The sequence below is a fragment of the Syngnathoides biaculeatus genome, chromosome 13 (genome assembly GCF_019802595.1).
Source record: "Syngnathoides biaculeatus isolate LvHL_M chromosome 13, ASM1980259v1, whole genome shotgun sequence".
In the NCBI taxonomy this organism is placed as follows: domain Eukaryota; kingdom Metazoa; phylum Chordata; class Actinopteri; order Syngnathiformes; family Syngnathidae; genus Syngnathoides; species Syngnathoides biaculeatus.
In genome coordinates, this window is record NC_084652.1 from 18,197,133 (window position 1) to 18,221,649 (window position 24,517).

Below are 24,517 nucleotides of genomic sequence, written 5' to 3' on the forward strand. Positions count from 1 at the left end.
TACACTGTGCTTTGGTGTTAGTGGAGATAGAGAGAGAGAGAGAGAGAGGTAATGGAACGGTGAAAGAATAAAGATGCAGCACATACCTTGCTTCCCTCCCCTTGAGGCTCCTGTGATGACAATGATTCAGAGAGCAAGGGTTTTAAAAGTGATGCCGGCAAAGTGGCGTGGCATGGTGCGGCGTGGCGTGATGCGGCACGGCGCCCACACGCATAAACACGCACATAAGCACAGTCAACACAAGACTATTTATGAAAAGTTTGGAACATTCTACTTTCAGGTGAAATTTTAGGGTCGAACTAAAATGTAGTACAGTGAATAAGCTCAGGGGAGTACATTCCATACCCAACCGCAATGAGTGAAAATCTGTGATCTAAAGTGATCAGATGTCCACATTTAGGGATGTTTGATAACCCCCCACCACCAATAACAGAACGAGTATTAACACAACTATTCACCGATACAGAGTATCAATACCACTCACACTTATGACATACAAAATACAAACGACAACTGTGAACAAAGAGCTTTCCTTTTTGACACTTCAATGTGTCAAAACCCTCGGAGTCTGCCGACTAATGGCAAGGAGAACCTATTCTATGTCAGTTTTTGTTTTTTTTTTGCCTCAAGTATTGCTGGCTTGTATCGGCAGCCTTCACAAGTACTCGATACCTTGAAATATGTGCGATATTGCAGTCACTCACATTTGAAAAATGTACAGGTGTGGTCAGTCATTCTCGCAGTTAAAGTTGCGTGTGTGATTAGGGATGGAATTTCAAGACCTTAAAATAACTTACTGGATTAATATAACATAACTAAATAAAAAAAAAATAAACAAATCCATAACTAAAATAGAAAACAAAAATTTCAAACTCAGAAATGATCATTTCCAATTTCAACTGATATTAGTAGAACATGATAGAAAACGGTATTTAAAATTTTTCATCAAAAGAAATGATCTAACAAACTATCTGAAGATAAGTTAAATTCACTAGCCTGTCAAGGAATAAACATGAACGGTCTATACCCCCAATGTTTTGAAAATACTGAAAGTTTAGTTCAACATAATCGGCGTTAGTGGCAACAAGCTAGCGATACATTGTAACAAACATTCCTGTCGGCAATCCTGATGTATTGTTATAATCTAGCGTAATTTACGGCGGTATCTCTTGTCAATCCACTGATGAAAGCTAGCAGTAAATGTAGAGGGGAAAAGTTTTCACCTTCAAGATAACACGGTACCACGGGGGTAAATGATCGTTTGCATTTAGATACAGTATATGGACAGACTAGTCTAACGTTAGAACATAGATCAAGTCAAAGTAAATCACAATCTCATACTTATAGTTAGATACTGAAACATTACCTGTGTTATATCCCACAAATGTTTTCAATGTAACTTAGGGGTACCCAGATCCCCCCCCCCCCCCAAAAAAAATCTACTTTTCAAGCAGCCTTGTGATCGACCAGCGGGGCGGTGGCGGCAAGGGGGAATGGGTGCACGCCGCATCGCCAAGACTGCCATAAATAAGAGGCTGGCTTGCTAGAACGCGCCTTTATGTACGTGCGCTCAACGTATTGGCCACACCTGAATCAAGCAACGAAGTGGATGATAGTCTAACGTCTTTTTTTTGGGGGGGCACACCATCACAAGATCAACCAAAACTGCCTCGCGATCAACGTATTGAGCATCCTTGGTGTAACTGAATTTCCTTTGACATGGCTCATTATGTTGACTTTCAACATAAATGCGCTTGCAGTACGTAAATTAGCTCTGAACATGTGCTTTTGGCATCACTTCCAAACATGCTCAGTACAATTAACTTGCATTTCCTGTTTTCGGGTGAATACCGATTGTTTATGAGCAGGCTTGTTTAGTTAACAACGTTTATGAAATAAAAACGTAAATTAATGTTAAGACCACACAAAATAAGCGACATCTTTCAATATCTATTTTTTCTACTCGTAACAAATTTTACACGCGCAATTTTTCGTGCTCGACTGTGTAGATTTACGCTCATCAAATCACAGTGACGGGTATTGGCCTGATACCGATAGCTGGTATCCTGAGGCAAATTGAAGAAATTTAGGAACACTCCTTCGCAAAATGTGATAAGTATGAAATGTATAGACAGTTGGTAATATGTAATTTACATACATAAACTAAAATATTAAGAATGCAGACTACTTGAGTTTTTTTAACAAATATATATATGTTTGTGGCAATTTTAGAATAATGGGCAATTTAAAGTAATTTTTAAAGTTATTAATTCAGAATAATTTTTCATTCCATACTCCCTATTCAAGAGCTTTTTAGTGCACATAGTAAAAGCTGAAACTATTTTTTTGTTCCCACAGTAATTTCAGTGACTTTCAAGAACAAGACAAATTCATGAGTTGTGGTTCGAACAATATCTCAGGTAGGGGACAAACCTCTACTCCTCTTCTTCTTCTTTTCCTTTTGGCTTGTCCCGTTAGGGGTCGCCACAGCGTGTCATCTTTTTCCATCTAAGCCTATCTTCTGCATCTTCCTCTCTAACCCCAACTGCCCTCATGGCTTCCCTCATCACATCCATAAGCCTTCTTTTTGGTCTTCCTCTCGCTCTTTTGCCTGGCAGCTCCATCCTCAGCACCCTTCCACAAATATACTCACTCTCTCGCCTCTGAACATCTCCAAACCATCGAAGTCTGCTCTCTCGAATCTTATCTCCAAAACATCCAACTTTGGCTGTCCCTCTAACGAGCTCATTTCTAATTTTATCCAACCTGCTCACTCCGAGCAAGAACCTCAACATCTTCATTTCTGCTACCTCCAGTTCTGCTTCCTGTTGTTTCTTCAGTGCCACCGTCTCTAATCCGTACAACATGGCCGGCCTCACCACTGTTTTGTAAACTTTGCCCTTCGTCCTAGCGGAGACTCTTCTGTCACATACCACACCAGACACCTTCCGCTAGCTGTTCCAACCTGCTTGGACCCGTTTCTTCACTTCCTTACCACACTCACTATTGCTCTGGATTGTTGACCCTAAATATTTGAAGTCCTCAACCCTCGCTATCTCTTCTCCCTGTAGCCTCACTCTTCCCCCTCCACCTCTCTCATTCACGCACATATATTCTGTTTTACTTCGGCTAATCTTCATTCCTCTTCTTTCCTGTGCATGTCTCCATCTTTCTAATTGTTCCTCTGCATGCTCCCTGCTTTCACCGCATATCACAATATCATCTGCGAACATCATGGTCCCAGGGGATTCCAGTCTAACCTCATCTGTCAGCCTACCACTGCAAACAGGAAGGGGCTCAGAGCTGATCCCTGATGCAGTCCTACCTCCACCTTAAATTCTTCTGTCACACCTAAGGCACACCTCACCATTGTTCTGCTGCCATCATACATGTCCTGTACTATTTTAACATACTTCTCTGCCACACCAGACTTCCGCATGCAGTACCACAGTTCCTCTCTTGGTACTCTGTCACTCCAAATTCTGGAAATTCGAGCACTTTACACCTTCTCCAAAAAGTTAAAAACTTCCCGTCCATGTCACCAGATGGCAGCAAAGCACTACTTTTGTGTAAATGAAACTCCTCAATTAACGTCAATATAGTTTCTTGCCAGAAGGCTACCACAAGATGTTGCTGAAGTAATACTTTTATTGATATAACCTGAGCAAAAAAATCTGAGAATGTCAGATGGTGAATAAAGTGGTCCCTCGCTATATCTTGGTGCACCTATTACTGATTCAATGCACTGCAGAATTTTTAAATTTTCATATCACATAATAAACCATATTACGGGTTTTTGACTGGTAAAATAAATGCATCCAAGCCTACAACAAAACTATATAAAAATTGTTACAACACATTACTAGAATAAAATATACAGAGTGTACAGTATTCTGTGTATTACCGTCGCTTATAGAAAGTGTTCATAAGAGTATGGTTGCAGTTAATAGGAGGGTGGGGAAGCATAGAAGTCTGGGGGGGTTCACAAGGCTTTGTACATAGAGAAAATTTAAAAATGTCACTACATTTTGGATTTCACCGATTCCAGGGGTGTTCTGAAAACTTACCCTGGTGATTGACGAGTGATTATTGCAAGCGCAGGTTAACTTTACAGTGGAGGCCTACTTATTTCAGGTTTGGCATCCATGGATTCATCTCTTTGCAGAAAGTTTTCTTTTTTCTTAATGGGGTGAAACCATCTTTTGTGGAAACCACTTAAAAAACAGAAAACGTTATATTTTTGTATTTTGTTAGAAAAGCGTGAATTATTTGCTGAATTTGTGGCATTCCCTATTCCCCACAAAATGCTGTATAATTTATCCCCATTAAAATGCCAGCTGTTCAGTTCTATTTATCTTTGGACTACAGAGTGATTGCCCTTATAGCCCGTGTTTTAAAACTTATCAGATACAATGGGACATTGATTTGGATGACGATTATTAGGGGTCGAGCTTGTGTGACAGGTTTGCAGACTCACCATCTCGTCTCCAGGTAGCCAGTACCCTTCCTGCTCGATGCCCGCCTTGGACCCCTTACAGCCCACCGTGAGTGTCTCCACCACCAGGCCGTCCTTCACAGCTAGGCTCAGCTGTCGGGCTGTCTCCTTTGGATGCATGCCGAAAACGCGGCTCAGGTACCTGGTGGAGGGGAAAAAAGGAAAAAAATCCACCACCATTTTAATTCAATAACAATAGCCAAAGTAAATGTCTTGACTCTTCAGAATAAATGAGACATTATCTCTATAAAATGTTCTAAATATACACTGAACCCTCTTTTAAAGAAGGCCATATAATCCAGTCCCACCTGTAATAATAGAAAATATTTAAACAACAAAACTCCCTTAGATTAACCGTAACATACACAGCCGTGCCTTGAGATGAGTTCAATTTCTTCCATGAGCATGGTCTATTTAATTATTTATTTATTTTTAGAATATCAAATGTACTTTCCCTCTTGAAATGACCGGAAATGTCATTAATCAATTTCAGCCTAGCACCTATAAAAACAAACATTTTTTTTCATGTTTTAACAAGTAAAATACCACTTTATGTTATTGTCCTTCCACCATACACTTTACGCTGCTTATCCAAGGTCACGTCGCAGTGGTAGCAGCCACAGCAGGGAAGCCTAGACTTCCTTCTTGCCAGCCACTTACTCCAGCTCTTCCGAGGAGTTCTCAAGGCGTTCCCAGGCCATCTGAGAGATAGTCTCTCCAACGTGCCCTGGGTCGTCCCAAGGGTCTCCTCCCGGTGTAGCGTGCCTGGAACACCTCACCAGGGAGGCATCGTGAATAGATGCCTGAGCCATATCATCTGGCTTCTTTCAATGCGAAGGATCACTGGCTTGACCATGAGCCCCACCCAGATGAGAATCCGAATCATCTTTATTTTGTTAAGTATGTCAAAAACACACAAGGGATTTGACTACGGTAGTTGGAACCTGTCTAGTACGACAACAGACAGTCAATCGACAGATTACTTTGGAGACAAAGACATTGCAAGAACAGTCAAGAGACCAATAAAAGGTAACTTATCTGGTAATGAATAGACTTTTTTGGATAATTGTGCAAAAAGATGCAGAGTCCTCTAATAATTACAGCAGTTTGATATAATGAAATAAAAACTGGCCACTCTGACTCAATCAATTACATTTGTTTTTTTATTTGACCTGTTTTGCTTGCTACTGCTTGTTGCGGACAAACTTCTTCTTCACAGTAACATATTTTTCAAATATCATACCTTGAGTCACCATTAATCTTTACTTCATATGAAAAACGATGGTATGCCATAATCATGTTGAACAGCCTCCAAAAAAATTATGCAACCAAATCACGTGTCTGTGCAACCAACTGAAAATGTTGGACACCCAACTGCTACTAGCACAAATGTTAGTGTAGAATACAGTGTTATCTCTATAAAATTAATCCGTTCTGAAAGTCACTTGTAACTTGAAAAAGTTTCATGAGTAGAACTGCATAGGAAGTGCATCATGGATAAAGATTGATGTCCCTCCTAGCCAATGTGATGCCAAGAAAATGCTATGGCGATAGCCAATGGGAGAGCAGCTCTATTGCACCACTTTCAAACCAAGATACGGTACAGGCTTGCGTTTAGTGGAATCTAATGCCATTTTTTCCCTTTTGTATCCTGAATTTCCTTCATAACTAGAGACAAAATTTTTCTGAGGAGAGTTTTCATAACCTGAATTTTTCCATTAGTAGAGACATTCATAAGTACGGGTATGACTGTACTGAGTGGGCTCAGGGACCACCGGCGGACTGGCACTATTGCCGGTGTTGACTCCGTCCAACACTCTCCAGCCTTGTTCCATGTGCAGCACGTAGAGTCAGAAAACAAAAACAGGACCTAAATCATTAAGTGATTTATAGATCAGTAGCAGAACTCTAAAAGCTATTTTAAAACTGACTGAATGCCAGGGTAAAGACAAGAATTGGAGTTACATGCTCCGACCTCTTTACTCTTCGGTCGGAACCCGTACTACAGCATTCTGAATGAGCTGCAGCTGTTTAATATTCTTTTTGGGGAGCCCAGTCAGAAGACTATTAAAATGGCCAAGTCTACTTGAGATAGCACCTCTTTATTCTTTATTCCAGTCTCGGAGGGATACATACCACAGAGTAAGGAAAAACTATTTAGCAGAGAAAAAAGAAAGGAAATTATTATAACAATAAAATGAAAAACAAAAATGATTTTAAAGTAAAAAAAATAAATACAATAATAATAACTATAAGGGCAGGTCTTATATTTCATGATTTCATAGACATTATAAAAATCATTTAAGATTATAAGTTTGGGGGAAATATATTGTTAGGGTTAGGCATCGCGAGCCATTTGGAACATGGACCAACGTTTTGCTTCTCCTGGAATAGTTCCATTTCGGTCCCCAATTTCAATGCCTCGCCCTACAGCCCAAATAAGAAAGAGAGAAAAGCAACGATGTGGCGTAAACCAACGAAGAAGAACGCACATGAAGTCAACCCTGCCGGCGGTGGCTCCAGTGGGGGAAAAAAAAAAAGAAAGTGTCTTAACTTTGTTAAAATTAATGACGAGTTGGCTCAGTGCGACAATTGAAATAAGATTATATTCTGCATATGATGCTTTCACGACGTGTAGCATGTGACGTTTTCCCTCCTGCTCTGGCCTCAGACTACACCACGCAGTAATTCTGTGAAGTCGACTTTCAGTCAAATGTGTGAGTAAAGCACTAAAATACATCTATGCCAATATTGAGACAGCTACCAAGGTAAACGGTTCGGTGCCCTTTTGCACCAATTGTTGGTCTTCAAAGCACGTAAACGCCGATGACAGAAAAAACTTAATGTTGCTTCACAAAGCTAAAACTTCTTCCAAAGCAAATTTACATCACAATGAATTGGGACAAAATTCACAAATGTTGTCTCACAGTATCACATACACTGACCTTTTGCGTCAAAAAAATTGGGAAAGGAATCAGGGTTTCATAGCACTTAGTTCCATCCAATAAAACACCGGTGCCATGTGAAGTTACTTTTCATCTCAAAATGCTGAGTTTCGGTGCATACCCTTCAAAATAGAAGGCTATAATCTTAAAACATGAATTTAAAACCTGCACATATAAACCATTTGACGTGATGAAACAGTCCCAAATAAATATTTTTAGAATGTTAGATTTAACTTTTACCTGAAACCCTAATTCATGACTATTAAGTCAATTCGGTTAATTCCATACACATTGCCTCTTAGTTTATAGGTCTGATATTGATTCTCATTATAAAAGACCCCCAATGTTCATTTTAGTCTATGCTGCGGGCTGAGAAGAAAATGGATGTTTATAATTTGGACACCTATTATTTAAGTCATGCATACTTCTTTGACACAGCCCCAAAAAGAATCAAAATCGAAAATTGCCTGAAACCGGAATTGAAATAAGGAACCGGAACTTCTTAAATTCAAATTACACCCACCCTTTATATCATGCTAGAAAAAATTGTGACAACCCTACCACTACTCTCAGTGTTGTAGTAACATCCAATTACTGTATATTTTTAAATTTTTGTAGAAGATAAAATATATTTACCTGAGTATTTCTACACTGTCTACATATTGTGCACATTAGTGACCAATTATTCATTGGTATTGGGGTTATAGCGGCACAACAACGACATAAGCACGCTAAGGGAAATCTCTATAATCACTCCCTAAATGCCAAACCAATAGTTGGGATGGTTCACATGGCACGTTGGCAAGAGCCAATGTTCATCTCATGCCAAGTAAGTGCTCGCATCGAGCAGTCAGTGTTGTCACAGAAACAACAAGCAAGCAGTGCATTGCCACATATATTCCTGCCACCGACAACAGCCCACCAGCCCCGTCTCACTTAATTACAGCAGACGGACAGCCTTTGTGGTGGAGACGTGGGCGAGGAAGCATGACAAACCATTCAGACAACTTAAACCTGATCTAGAATCCAATAATCCACAAGGTTTTCTTGGAACTTTCCTCATATTTTGAGTATTTTAAGAGTACAAATTGTTTGAATGAAAAAAAAAAAAAAAAAAACAAGTGTGAAATGGCCTCTGGGTTAATGCTATTTGCTAGTCTGCGTTGAAAAATGATAACCAACAAATCAGATGATCTTCTTTTACTTTTGGCATGTCCCATTAGGGGTCGCCACAGCATGTCATCTTTTTCCATCTTAGCCTATCCCCTGCATCTTCCTCCCTAACCACAACTGCTCTCATGTCTTCCTTCACAACATCCATCAATCTTCTCTTTGGTCTTCCTCACGCTCTTTTGCCTGGCAGCTCCATCCTCAGCACCCTTCCACCAATATACTCACTCTCTCGCCTCTGCACATGTCCAAACCATCGAAGTCTGCTCTCTCGAACCTTGTCTCCAATACATCAAACTTTGGCTGTCTGAGCTAATTTCTAATCCTAGCCAACCTGCTCACTCCTAGAGAGAACGTCAACATCTTCATTTCTGCCACTTCCTGTTCTGCTTCCTGTTGTTTCTTCAGTGCCACAGTCTCTAATCTGTACATCTTGGCTTGCCTCACCACTGTTTTATAAACTTTTCCCTTCATCCTAGCAGAGACTCTTCTGTCACATAATACACCAGACACCTTCCGCCAGCTGTTCCAACCTGCTTGGACCTGTTTCTTCACTTCCATACCACATTTACCATTGCTCTGGATTGTTGACCCTAAGTATTTGAGGTCTTCGACCCTTGCTATTTCTTATCGCTGGAGACTCACTCTTCCCCCTCCATCCCTCTCTTTTACGCATTTATTCTGTTTTTCCTCTCCTTTCCAGTGCATGCCTCCAACTTTCTAATTGTTCCTCCACCTGCTCCCTGCTTTCACTGCATGTCACGATATCATCTGCAGGCATCATGGTCCAAGGGGATTCCAGTCTAACCTCATCTGCCAGCCTATCCATTACCACAGCAAATAGGAAGAGGCTCGAGCTGATCCCTGATGCAGTCCCACCTCCGCCTTACATTCTTCTGTCACACCTACGGCACCCCTCACCATTGTTCTGCTGCAGTCATAAATGTCCTGTACTATTCCAACATATTTCTCCACAACACCAGACTTACGCATGTAGAACCAAACTTCCTCTCTTGGTACTCTGTGATTGGCTTTCTCTAGATCCACAAAGACACAGAGTAGCTCCTTCTGCCCTTCTCTGTACTTTTTCACTAGTATCCTCAAGGCAAATACTGCATCTGTGGTACTCTTTCTAGGCATGTTCCTCGCAGATACTTACTTCTTTCCCGAGTCTAGCCTCCACTACTCTTTCCCATAACTTCATTGTGTGGCTCATCAACTTTATTCCTCTATAGATCCCACAGCTCTGAATATCACCTTTGTTCTTAAAAATGGGAACAAGCACACTTTTACTCCATTCTTCAGGCATCTTCTCGCCCACTGGTATTCTGTTAAATAAGTTGGTCAAAAACTTCCCTTCCACCTCTCCAAATTGCTTCCATCCCTCCACAGGTATGTCATCAAGACCAACTGCCTTTCTATTTTTCATCCTTTGTAGTGCCTTTATAACTTCCCCCTTACTAATCATTGCTACTTCTTGGTCCTTCAAACTTGCCTATTCTATTCTTCATTCTGTCTCATTTTTTTAATTACAGGGATGAGAATGCCAAATGAGAAAAGTCGGAAAAGTAGCCGGGGGTCTGGGGCCCGCAGGCCCTCAGCGGGGTGCAGTTGCAGCGCCCCGTTGGGGGCCCAGCGGGGGATGCCCCTGGAAGCTAAGCGATTTTAGCAATTTGTTAGCCCCAAAACCATTAATTTTAACACTGAATTTAACTGTATTTGTGGAAAAAATGTCCCTTGTTTAGTGCTCTACCAGTACAGCAAAAATTTAAATAGTTTCATTTCTTAAATGCTTGAATTATTGTACTTATTTGAAGCACATTACATAAGAGTTTCACCATTTGCCAAACTTCAGAATGAATTTTCAATCTCTTTCACTGTTTAATATGGATACCACCATTATATTTTCTTTTTGATATGCAGTCAGTTATTCATAGAATTAGTATAATGTAGAGATGAAGCACAAGTTTTTAGAACAATATGAATAAAAATGACCTTACCACTTGCTTGATCTTCATCCTTTTTTTCCTAACACTTTCGCCATCGTAAAACTTTGAACACACCGTCGCTCAGTTCGCGCTATGTAAGTCCCACGTGCCATTACTTGGCTAACTAACAAGTTACACTGCGATTTCTGAGAACCAAGAACACATGTACATGTCAATGATGAAACTTGATTAACCACTAACACGATTGGATCATTATACTGTATAACTCTGTTGTCCAATCGAGTAATCTGCCGCAAACAAGTTTTAATGTTTATGTCGCAAAATGCAAATATTTACACTACCGAGCAAGTTAGAACGGCATATGATAGTCGTGCTTGTGCTAGCACTAAGCTGAACTTGCAGCTCGGAGCCCACCACCGAGAGGCAGGCGCACAATACCCTGCCCCTACCCCCCCTTGAAATTTTCTCAACGGATTTGCGTTTATTACGAGAATTGTCATTTTGGTATGAAAAAGTCAGAAATCCGCCGTTCGGCGGAAAATTCTCATCAATGTCATTAAATTCTTGAAGTATTCTTTCCATCTATTAAGCACACTACTCGCACCAGTCAACACATTTCCGTCTCTATCCTTAATCACCCTTACCCGCTGCACATTCTCCCCATCCCTGTTGAGCCTTCGCCACCTCTACCTTTGCCCTACGTTGCATCTCAATGTATTCCTTTCGTCTCGCTTATGTTCTCTCAGTGTCCCACTTCTTCTTCGCTAATCTCTTCCCTTGTACCAATAGATCAGATGACATACCATTAAAAAAAGGGAAAAAAGATAAAATGAGATGTCGATCCAATGTCCAAGAGGCAGGTACATCCTGACCTGTTCATCAGCTAATTGTAGGGCCCACATAAGCAACCACCCCCACTAATGTTCCCAACAACAGCCAATTTTTAGTCTTCAATTAACGTACTGTGTATGTTTTTCAGATGTGGGACGAAACCGGAATACCAAGAAGAAAAAAAAAAACACAAGCAACGGGAGAACATGCAAACTCTTCACAGATGAGACCGGATTTGAACCTCAGAACAGTGAGACACGTGTACTAACCCAGTCATACATCGTGCCGCCAAAATTATATATCTATGATTTAAAAATCCATGATACAATCCGACTAGGTCTGGGCGATTCAGGAAAAAAAAAATCCTAATAATAAATAATGAACAATTAGTCATTGATTTCAAAACTCCCATAACTATTTAACTACCATAATTCAACTTGAAATGCAGTATAATTTAAAATAACAGCCACAAAATAAAGAAAGAAATTTGTAAAATAATATCAAAATAACAACAATAACAAAAACAGTACCACGAAATAAAATTAAATACCTGTTGTTCCCACAATGTGCACGCCTTAACCTCTTAGCAGCAGTATATTCCATGCAAGATGCTACACACAACAAAGACTAGAAAAGTTGGGACTGCATTTTATTAAATTAATATAATGTAACTGCTGTTTTTTTTTTTTTTTTTTACAGATTTGAATATATTACCATGAGAAATGTTATATTAAATGTCTGTGCTCCTACAGAGTTTGTGTATGAATATTTGTAATAAGTTAAATCCCTCTTATGCTCATTTTTGGTAGACTGTCAAGAGGGTTTTCCATTGAGTATTAACGTTGAGATGCAGATGTTTCTAAAATGGACTGTGTTCTATTTGTATAAACAATTTCTGTAATAATTTTTGCTGTTTATTTTTATACTAAACGCCAACAAGGCTATCATTGAACAACTCAAAGCACGGTCAGGGAATGCACAATGATATACATCACACACTTCTTGCAAGCAACAGGTGGATTCAGGGTGCTTTCACAACACAGGACCTTGCACACACAGCGTTTAAGGGTTTTTCCTTATTTATAATATTTTCATGATCGTGTGAAGCCAAAATCAAAATCATGATTAATTTTCACCCAGCCCTAAAACGAGACTCTAAAAAGTGAACCGGGATAAAGTGAGGGATTACTGTATTCAGTCCTTTTTGGCAGTTTTGAAGGCTTCATTGCCTGATTTGTGAGACTTGCCACATATTACACAAAGCAGGATTGGTGTGGCAATCATGTCAAGATAAACCTCTACTTGAAGTAGGACATTTGATATTGTCTGTAAAATGTGGCTGTATCTTCAACGTCTTGGGCTTTTCTTCTTTGGTCTCACCATTTGGCTTTCTCCCCCTTTCCAAAGAAGCTCTAAAGACATTTGTTCATTATTCCTTTTCGCTCAACTGTAGGCTTTTTACTACCATCTCAAGTGACAGCCAAGAGATCTGATGTGTTTGAACAAATACAGAGGGAGAGGCACGTCTTTTTTAAAATAAATGTTGTTTGAGGTTCAATCAGTTATTTTTTCCTCAGTCTCTGTGTAGGGCCCGTTACCAAATAAAGATCAATACTATAGCAGAAGTGGCACTTACTTGGAGATACGGTCCATGTTGGCAATTTGCTTCTGGTTGCGGATAACCTCGATTGCAGCCCACACGTACTGGACCACTTTGGGATCCGCCAACCTCTTTTTCTCCACACGAGACATCACTTCCTTATTCATCTCAACTGTAACAGAACACAAGAAACATGAGAAATTGACCTGTTAGCGCAGTAAAACCTTTAAAGTTATCACTAAAGTTGTAAAATTTGTAAACTTTATATACTTGAACACAATCTGCATGTAAAACAGCTCTGAAACCTCTGATGTCACGAAAACTGTTATCAGAGTAGTGAGGTGTCATTATCTGCAATTAGATTGTACCTAGAATGCACTTAAAACCATCGAAGAAGTCTCTCAGCTCACAAGACAGACCAACATCCTCATTCCCCATTCCCACAGTTTTATTAACCACTTCATTCACAAAGTTTGCACAACTTTACATCAATCAATTCTCTGCTTGAAATGACTGAGACATTCTCCAACCAATACTAAAACTCACCTCATCTATCCCAATTGTCACAGTTTAAAAAGTTAATGTGGATTAGTACTAGTGATGTGTCAGCAACATCAGTACATCAGTGCACGCGTCGAGCTCACTAAGCCAACCAAAAGTCATGGTAGCGCTGAAGTGCCAAAATTTGTTTCTCAGGAAGGGACATCTGCATTAGTGCCGAATTGATCCATAGTTTCACTTTGTGTCGTTTTGTAGATGGAATCGCGCTGTTAAGAAGAAGAAGAAGAGGAAGGTTTCTGCAGTCTTTATCACAGGTACCGATCTTTGAAAATGATTATTTGTCAGACGCAAGCTTAAACTACTCTGATGTGGAAGCACGACAATCTTTTGTCATCCTGCGGTCTTTCCCTTGCGAGCAGCAGCTCCGCCCACTTGCAACATGCACATATCATCGGAGTCAATATTCTATCCATTCATTTTCAAAGCCGCTTATCCTCTAGTTGTTTTCACGCTTTCGGAGACTGTGGTGTGGTGGAATACAGTTGTGTTGTAGTGGTGACAGATTTCTCTCTCTGGTGTCTTTCTTACTAGAGTAACCAAAATGGCTGAACAGTCTTCAGCTACAATTTTTTATTTAAGATCTCTCTCGACACAAACAGATCGCTCTTATCTCATGTGCTCATTAACATGCACCGTACCAAAAATATTTAAATAGGGTAGAAAGTAAATGTAAGAAAATGAATAAATAAAACTCCACTTGAGTTAAAAATTAGCATTGAACATTTGGCAAGCACTGTATCTCTCAAATAATGGATATTGGTACACAAACAGTGTAAACATTTCCAAAAAGGCAATATAACAATACATGTACTCTAGCATTTATTTTTCAAACACTGTGAAAAGCGAGTCATAATACTTGATTGTGACTTTTAATTTAATACCCAAGTATGTAGCTCAGAGGCCCCTCAGTGGTTAGAGCACTGGTTTGGTAAACCAGGGTTTGTGGGTTCGTATCCCACTGGGGTCTCCACTCCCTGAGAAGGGTGGCGTCAGGAAGGGCATCCGGCGTAAAAGTTGTGCCTTACATATATGTGCGTTCATCTGAGATGACACGCTGTGGCGACCCTGAAAGGGACAAGCCGAAAGAAGAACAACATCAACCCAAGTATGTAGCTCATTGTGTGTTCCACAGCGCCCCTAGAGGTCGAGACATGCATGGCACTTTATGTAATCCATTGGTTAATAATAAATGGGTCAGTTTTCCTCATACCTACATGTTGCTGATTATTGTTCTGTTTGAGTACTATCACTTGATCAAGCCTTTTCTAACATGCCAGCATTCTGAATGGGTTTGGGCTCAACCTTGGACATTCTTTCTTTGAAAAAAAAGTGTTTGTGTTTGTACTCAGCTGCACAAGCTTGAACTTCAATCGAAAAACTAATCCAATTTCATTTGGTCCTACCCAGCAGCAAGCGAGTGTGAAGGGGAAAAAAAAGCAGCCAGCAGCCGAATAGAGCTTGGAGCATTTTTACACAAGGAGAAGATCCTCTGATCTAAACCAATGAAACTGAACTGACCCAGTCAAATACAGAGAAAACTCTGAAAGAGGCTCTTTGTGGGAAATTTAGGAAAATTTAACTGAGTGACAATTGTGTAGAAAGAGGCAACCCCAAAAATGTAATTTTCACATTTTGGTTTGTGCTAGTCTGTTCTCGGCGGATTTATCCATAGATCCATCCATCCATCCGTCAAATTCTTCCATTTATCCTTGGTTGGGGTCACAGGGGTGAGCATATTAAGCAGGGACGCCCAACTTACCTCTCCTTAGCCCGTCACATAAAACACCACTTGGGTTCTGGTCTGGCATGGCTTTTCCTCGCAATCAACCCTTTCCAGGTAAAAATCAGGAGCGGGTAGTGGATGGTGACAGGAATGTATTGGTGTCCCAGGATGAGGCCCTTTTCGTCACTGGTTGTCCTGCCTGATGTGCCCAACCAGCAGAGGACATACCTCTTAAATCACTAACTTAGTACACTCACTGTATATATTTTTCCTCACTTGTCGGTGACTCGTGTGGGGGCACTTCGGGGGGTGGGGCAATGTCTGCAAGTCGGTGAACGGGCAGTCAGAGGGAGAAGGGTTCTTACATAGCTTCATCGTAGTACTCCTGGGGCCAAGTGACTGCTTGGCATTGGGGGCTCACATCTCATGAACTGCGGCTGCTTCCCGAGATACCCCCCACGCCCCTCCACCCCACTATCGTTGCCCCTATCCAACAACAAAAGTATACCCTCCCCATCCTTGCTGTGGGCGAGGGCTGGCTGGCTGCATTATGCGACCTGCAAGTTGGGGGAGCATCTCGGGGGTGGCATTGGGTTCCCGTTCCTGTTGTCAGGACACCTCTGTGCGGTCAACGGACTGCCCTGGGTTCTTAGGTGTGGGATGTGTCCTGCTCACCAGAGTGCTCTGGAGTGAAAGCCTGGGCCCAATCCCTGCCCACGATTGATTGTGTGGTGTCCTCAGCCTCCACAGTGCAGGCAGAGCAATTACAAGACACAACTGTCAGTCTTTGTGCATGGAAAACTGTAAACTCACCTGTATGTGTACGCAGGCCCACACCTCTGGAACTCTTTCGCTGTGTGTGGGGCCACTCACTTATTGCAACAAATAACTCGTGAATATAGAAATTGCTTGGGTATCCCCTCAGTCACACTCTCATCCTCGAGATTTCTATAATTACATATTCAACCCCACAACACTTCAGTTGTGTAGCCAGGTTTACAACACTTGTCCTGCATGGTTTTTCTCCTGTCCTTGACCTGTTCTATCTTGTCATGTCCTTCCCTCATAGGGTGCAGCACTAAATCCCCATACAACACACATATTCTTTATTGTTATAGATTTTTAATGATTTACCCCTAATTTTGTCTTCAATTAGTGCTTTGTCTTTTGACTGTTGGAAGAAGACAGAGAGAAGAAATATACAGGCTGTACAACAAGGTGCAAACCACTCATTAGCTAAAAGAATCAGAGGTCCAGATTGGATTTTGCCAAGAAACACAGAGATGAGTTGCAATTTTTTTTTTTAAATTTTGTGGACTGACAGATAAACCTCCACTAAAGAGATGGAAAGGCCAAAGTATGGGAAAAGAAAGGATCTTCTTATGATCCAAAACACACAAACTCATCTGTGAAGCATGGTGAAGGTAAATGTCATGGCTTAGGTTTGCATGGATGCTTCTGGAACAGGCTCACTCGTCCTTATTGATGACGTAACTCATCAGTAGCAGAATGAATTCTGAAAACTACAAAAACATTTTGTCTTGCTATGTATAGAAAAATTGATCCAAGGGAGAAGCTTCATCATGCAACAAAACAATGATAAAAAAAAAACATCGCAAACAACAAAAGGACTTCATTGGGGGGAAAAAAGTGGAAGATCTAAAGGCCTCTTTATGCTCGCGCAGCATTACATGAACAATGCATTGAGCCGCAATCGCATCATCTCATGCGATTGGTTGCTTGAGATATTTTTTTTTTAACCTAAAATGATAATAATCACTATCTTGTTGTCTCAAATGTTGCACAGTTTAAACCATTAGTTCAATACCAGCAAATAGAGTTTAAGGATAGAAGTCCAGTCCTCATAAATGAGAATAAAAGGCATGTTTGTAGAACAAAAACTTTTGAAAAATATCTTACATTTTTACTCAACACTCGATAATTTGTTCTAAAAAGATTCAATAGTGACAGCCCTCATCTATTCAATCTCCAGAAGCAAAACAAAAGTCACCGTTCTACTCGATGTTTTTTTTTTTTTTCCACCAAAGACTTGTTTACTCTGCTTTTTGGACAAAAACGTGTTTTTTTTCTGAAACCGACCCATGTTGTACCACTGATTACTATCGAATGCAGAGAGGTTTGTGCTTATATCATCAAAGAACACAATATTCTGGGGTCTTCAAAAAAAGTGTTAAAATGTTTGAAAACAGCTGGAAGTGAATGAGTACAGCACATGATGAGGCTCCTAAGATCCAGCAATAGCCGTTGCTCCCACAAAGCAGAGAGGGAATATGCAGGATGCTCTGTTTGTACTGTAATTGGTGCTGTATCGTTTATATTCATGTCCGCTCGTCCATATACAGCCTTTCACATTATGTGTTAGCATAAAGCTATTGGACTTGATTTTTTAAATAACTTTAAAAGTTAGTGGACTTTATGAAACAAACCTATACAGTTTGGTTGAAAATTCTTGTGTTCAAATAGGTAATAGTTCCTTCAACATCATTGACTCCAAAAAACAACAAAAAACGCAAGATTACTTATTGCTTGCCACTTATTTGGAAAATAGAGCCAGCTAGGGAATGACAACAGACACTCACGAACCCATTAAAAGTCAATTGAATTCAGTGTGCACTTAATGCTGAAATTATGGGAACTTCATCTATATTTAGTCACAATTTAATCCTTTAGTGAGAAATGCGAACATGAAGGACAAAACAATTGTTCTGTTGTATGAATGGCAACAGGTGGCAACAGAGGTTAATTAGGTTAACGTGAATAAATGTATTACAACATTACTCTATAACCCTTTTATGACATTTTGGTTTCGTAGTGAAATCCCATGAGATTATTTTGTAATGTAAAAATGTCTTGTGCGCAATAAAGCTTGCCAAACAAAATGTAGTAATATTTATGCTGTGTTGTCAATCAATCACTGATGCTGACACCAACCACGCACTCTGCTTCTCACCAGTTGAACATTGTATGTCATCAAATAGTTATGTTGTGTTATATTATACGAAAATTGTGATTTAAAAAAATTGCTGGATTTTGTCCACAAAGAGACAACCTTGGCAGGCAGGCCACGAACGCTGCATCCACACAAACACACGCGCGAGAGAGACTGCGGCTAGCCGCTAGCAAGCAACGAGACGTTTTTTTTTTTAAAGAGCCAATAAACATGTATACTAATCTTTTCTATGGCTAACATGCCATAAAGGGGAACATTAAGCTCGGCGTGTGGCTGGTCACGAATAAAACAATAAGATAAGGTTGTTTAGTTTGCAATGCTAAAATGTAGTGACGTTGCTACGGTGGGCTAGCCAGCTAGAAAAGCGATTAAAAAGAAACACCCCTTCTCCGCTTTTGATTTGAGTTTGTGTATTTCAGGAAAAGGTCGACCACTGACGAAATGTGTTACAAAACCCGATTGTGCTCAGTCACCTATTGGTTTGTTTTGGAAGGCGCCATGTTGACGGAACCATGGCGGGGGGAACTCGTAGTTAGCAGTCTAGCAGCTTACGTCTCCAGCCACCCGAGCCGAGCCCAGTCGCGGCACCGTCTGCTTATCTGTCAACAGACTTCGATTTTGACGCCACTCACCTATGGTCACAGCGTCGCCAATTCCACGAGGGTGCAGTTTTTACACCCGTAGGGACCGCACCGGGGAAGGCAAAGCGAGGAGAGGCGAGGCTGCGGGGCGGCGGTGCGTGTCCAGCCGGCCACTGTGGAGCAGCGCGCGGTTGAGAGGTAAACAGAGCACCAGGGGAGGGGAGCTCTATAGGCGGAGTGGGGTATTGCAGTACTACTCGCAGTTTCGAACAGCTAGTGTTGTATCGTTCAAAAGTACGAATCTTTTTGGTGACCGTATTGACCTGAATCCATTTCTGAAATGTTCGATACTTGAACTTGGCCACCATAAGCGAGTTGGCTGGGAGCGGAAAAGGAACTGCTGCAACCTTCAGTCACTCACCTGCGTATCTTTGGGGACTGACCAATGGGTAGCCAACAGGCCTGTGGGGGGCGGTACTTCACTAAACGACTGCCGTGTTATTCGCGATTCGCCAGCGTCACGCCCTTCAGCGGATGACCAATGAGCAGTCAACGTCAGGCAGAACCGTACAAGTGAGGGAGGGACTGAACTGAACTGAATGTACTGAACTGAATGTACAAGACTGTCAGCCACAGTGATTGGGTACGTATTAGTAACATATGAAGTGGCTTGTTCTGCCATGACTGACTCATGCGGAGGTTCATTGCAAACAAGTAGATTAGTTCGTCCAAGGAACATGAACACACTCATGAGGGATTTTAACAGTTCATACTGGTGTCCTAACGGGGCAGCTTTCGCTGCCGTCCGTTTCTTAAAGCTAACAGCTAATGTTGAGTCAGTCAAGCACACGAAAAACAAGGACACATGGGCTCTAGATCAAAAAGAGGAACTCCAAGTCTCATTCTCGTTGTGACAGCCAATAAGCATTGAGAATGGTCTGCATCTAACACACACTGTCCTTGTAGAGTACAGGAAAATGGAGAAGGTGATTGTTGCAGTCTTTGGGCATTCTCAGTTGTATGACACAATAGATGATTAATAGCGGGATCGAGCCAGAAAGGAGCAGGCTTGGAAAGCTGTGAAGGTTGCTAAGATCGTCACATGGATGGTCATGAGTTAACCCAGACTGCACCCGGGTGTTCTCGACCTTGGTGAGAGAGAGAGAGAGAGAGACAGAGAGAGAGAGAGAGAGAGAGATAGTTAGACAATAACTAAGTTTTCGTTTTCTTTTCATTCCCCCCGCCTTTCCGAGTTCCCGATACTTAACAACAACACCAACGCATTGTTGTTGGGTGAACATGGACCTCTGGGAATCATGAACTAAATAGGAAGTACTTGCATGATTCTGTGAAAAAGAACTGAACAATACAGTAAATTAATTTTAGAATGAATCTTTTTCACAATCTGATTCTTGTGATAGCAGCACAGTGGCTCAGCTGGTAAAGCGTTGGCCTTAAAGTTCTGAGGTTCTTGGTTCAATCCAAGACCCGCCTGTGTGGAGTTTGCATGTTCTACCCATGCCTGAATGTTTTTTTCTCCGGGCACTACGGTGTCCTCTCACATCCCAAAAACGTGCCACATTAATTGGACACTATAAATTGCCCCTAGGTGTGATTGTAATTGCGACTGTTTGTCTCGATGTGCCATATGATTGATTGGCAACCAGTTCAGGGTGTACCCCGCCTCCTGCCCGTTGACAGCTGACTAGGCTCCAGCACTCCCTGCGACCCTTGTAAGGATAAGCAGCTAAGACAATGGATGAATGGATGATTCTCGTGATCCAGTGCACTCAAAAGAACTGCTGCCTCCACCAAAACTAACCAAGGTCAATAAAATCTAGCCTCTAGCTGTATTGCGATTCACTTTTTGCTGCCTGTCGTGAATTTTGGTGCTATTTTTATGATAAAATATGCATTTTCATAGAATACAATATTTAAAATGAGTAAAAAAATGGAATTTAAAAAAAAGTAATTAATTATATAAAGTAGTTGGTTATGCTGAAGAGTTCCTTTCACTAAAGCTCACTGACTAATATTTTGGACATTTCCAACGTTGTGGGAACAGTTTGGAGATGACCCACCCCCCCACCTTCATGTTTCAAAATCAACTGTGAATGAATGCATAAATCAAGGTTCATCCAAACATGGATGAGAGAGTTTAATGGGGATGAACTTTAGTTGCTTGCACAATCCTGATCTCAACCTTACAGAGCACCTGTTGATGAATTTGAGCAGAGACTGAGAGCCAGTTGAATTCTCATTCAACATCAGTGTGTAAGCTCACAAATAAGCTTTTGGAAAAATGGTAAGAAATGACCATAAACACACCTATACCATGAGAAAATGTTTCCTAGAAGGGTTCAAGATGTTATAATTGCAGAGGGTGGAGCGATATCATATTAAAGCCCATGGATTATGACTGAGGCCAATGTTTGAGTCAATGCACCTGAGCAAATCAACTTGGGAGGGCCAGGGGTAGCAGTACTGAGGTACAGAGGGTTCCCCGAGGATTAATTAGTTTCTCCTGTCCTCTTTTCTACCAGGGAGGCTTTGCTGACAAGCGCTGATTGGTTGGCACAAACATCTGTCATTAGCACAGTCATTCCCAATTTTTTTTTGGGCGCCCTCCCTTTTAGAGCAGAAATTTTCAGCACCCCTACTTCCCAGCTTGAAATTTTTCCAGCCGAGGGGGGTGAAGTGCTGAAAACACACACACACTTGCAAACATTGTTCCTTGGGAATCACAAAAACATGAACCCAGTCCCCCAGTTAGACCACTGCATTAGCACCACATCTTTGTTTATGTTTCACAGAGCAATCATGCAGTCTTATAGCAATGCTCCAAATAAGTGGTTTTGAAACACAAATTGAGTCAAAATTCACATTTTGTGACTCATAAAAGCACATTTAAAAAGCAAAACTTAAAATCACAGATTTCTAAGTTGTTGTGATGAGCTCCGTGTGTTTTATTACTTCCATTGTCCAATACTGTAGTGGTGCAGTATTGGACAATGGAGTGAATGTGGCCTGTGAACGACAATCAGTTTGATAGCCCAGCTCTAGAGAAACATGTGACTTTGCCATAAGATCAACTGCCATTTGGGGGGAGAAAAGCTCCATCAGTGCATAATGTTGATTGCCAACATTCACTGAGCCATGGTACCCACTTTACATGTCATTGCGCAGCACCAAACCAAAAAGTCACAATCAATACTGAAATAAACATCTTGATGGTTTAGTGAAACACAAAGCTGCTACACTCGTCTGTCTGTAACCACAAATGGCTGGCGTAGATGGAGGAGTTTGGGACAAGGGTGAGGATTTGTAACCCTTGTGGAATTTGCTTTACTTCTCCAGATTCCAAATAAGCTTTTGAAACCGTTTTCTCACAACGCTGCCCCCAGTATTAACTTGCATCTATTTCCACAGAAATCATATTACCCCAAAAAAGGATGTTTTCAGAAAATAAGTGCTTCCTTTTGTTAGGACACGAGTTTTATTGTGGGCAACCAATGACACGCCTGTGCAATAATCATTGCTATGACTGACTCGTGAGGTGGATGGATTACTTGGACAAAGGAGAAGTGCTCACCAATTTTTAATATTTCAGAAAAATGTGCTTCATCTGTACTTTGTACATAAAAGTCTTGTGTCTTTGAGTTACATTTATAAATTAAATGGGAGCAAAAACAAAAGCATTGTAGTGCTTTATTTTTCTTCAATGTATGTTAAATATGTGCACAAGCTCTAGTTAGGATAATCCAAATAAAATATTTTAGTACAGTCATCCCTTAACTTATCAAGGTCCACTTTTTTGAAGACGTGTCACTCAGCTGATTTTTAATCATACATGCTGAAATTGAAGTTTTCATTTTTTTCACTATACCGTGTGATTTTATCATGTATTTTTAAATAAGATATCCAGCCAACTCGACACTCATTCACTGATGCTCACATCACTCACCAGGCCAGGCCCTGCTTAAAAAACATGCACATTGAAATTCATACTGGAGAAAATAATGTGCAAATAATACAATAAAAATATGGTCAGGCCTTTGATTATTTCCATGTACTGTGGGGATTTAGGAACTGGATGAATACCACAGTAATTTTAGGATATCCACCAGGTCACCCTAAGGTGACTCGCCTACGCCCCCTTGCTACAACATCATACAGCACTGTGCTTTCCCATGGGGCAAGCCCTCCCCAAAAGTCTAAACCTAGGATGGCTCCTGATGGATTTATCAATTTCCATTTTCCACTTATCATCATGTCAATTTCTTTATGTTGCAAAAGTGATCCCGTGATCGCTTGCCCTAATCACCAGTCATCCTCCTTTTACGTGGCCGTAATTGGCGAGGTTTCGTCTGCGCTTCTCTCACTTGTCTGACACAAATGGTCTTTGTCCGTGTGAACATACGTGAACACGCAGTGTGTCCTTTCCTCCACTTTGGGCTCGGTCTGGAAACCGTGGGAAGACAATGGGCACTCGTCCGTTCCCACCAGAGACTGCTGAACCCGTGAACTCCATGACAGCCAATGAGCAGCTTGTAGCTGCGTGGAGCAACGTGAAGAGGCACACAATCGAGCCCTCTGTCCAATCATATATTAGGACTGGAGGGAATATACAATATACTCTCCGTTCTGTTTTGGTACAGTGAACCTCAGTTTATCATGGAGGATAAGTTACGGAACCATCCGTAATTGGTGAAAAGCCACACTATAGAGAGGCCATATCAAAACCTTGAAAAGATTAATTTGTATTTTATTTATTGTTTTGCAGTCAATTCCTCTGTCAGCATTTGTCAACTATTTTTCCACGGTGAGGATGATAGTCTCAAGTGTCTTAACCGACGGTGGTTGAGGCCTAGTGACGATGGATTTTTGCCTTAGCGCACTCAAGTCACTTTTAGCAAACCCCATGATGATCTCAAAGCTCAAGTGAGCACCATGACCAACATATACACCATTATAAGTCCTCAACAGCACATAGAGTATAAAATAAACAATGGACTGGTCACCAGTAAGTGTGATGATTTTGGAGGGGTCGATTAGCTCTTTATCAGCGAAGGCCGCTCCCTTTTTCTTTGTGGTCTTCCAGCAGATCGGCCCAGGTCGGATTGCTTTTTTTTTGGCGTTCCAAAAGAAAATCATACATGGTTTGGGGGTAGCTACAACTTGAAACATAAATAGTTGAGTTTTTCATCATCAACTCAGGCTAGTGTGTCCTAACAACTGATGAAGCCTGCTCAGACGACAGAAAAAAATGTCTTCCAATCTAAGATATCACAACAGTCCAGTTGCAATCAACTCAATGACCCTATGAATTGAATTGAGCTTGTGTTATTTATTTATTCATTTATTTATTGCCGATTCCATATACCTCATACAAATTAATCAAATTCTCACTGGTGTTCATGCTGAATAATTCATAAAAAAGTGAAAGTATGGCTCATCAGTCCTCCTTTGAAAGTTTTTTTTTTCCTTCTGTTTGACAACCAAAGCATCATGAAAAATTGTCACACATAGCTGTATACCCGTTAACACCTACTATGAAAAATGAAGAAACCTCCCAAAAACATTCAAATTTTGTTTTGGAGGTGGACTTCAAAATTGTGTTGTCTTTTGCATTATACATATTGATGTGGAAGGCATTGTCACATTGCTGCTCCATGTGTGTTAAAGTATCGG

General features: G+C 40.9%; 1 protein-coding gene across 7 annotated transcripts in view; it reads right to left on the reverse strand.

Moving 5' to 3' along the window:
• The window catches only part of zmynd11 (zinc finger, MYND-type containing 11), a 49,868-nt gene extending 30,589 nt beyond the window's left edge, over positions 1-19,279 (reverse strand). For 2 of the 7 annotated variants that reach the window (XM_061840132.1, XM_061840126.1), the window contains exons 1-4: positions 18,878-19,278; positions 13,027-13,162; positions 4,478-4,637; positions 87-110 (exon numbers count right to left, since the gene is read on the reverse strand). In XM_061840132.1, the coding sequence (XP_061696116.1) occupies positions 87-110; positions 4,478-4,637; positions 13,027-13,157 (315 nt within the window). In that variant the 5' untranslated portion in view covers positions 13,158-13,162; positions 18,878-19,278. Of the gene's footprint in view, positions 1-86; positions 111-4,477; positions 4,638-13,026; positions 13,163-14,432; positions 14,575-18,718; positions 18,839-18,877 lie in introns of those variants that run through there. The other 5 variants (XM_061840131.1, XM_061840129.1, XM_061840128.1 and 2 more) reach the window with 5 other exon arrangements.
• Between the last annotated feature and the right edge of the window lie 5,238 nt (positions 19,280-24,517).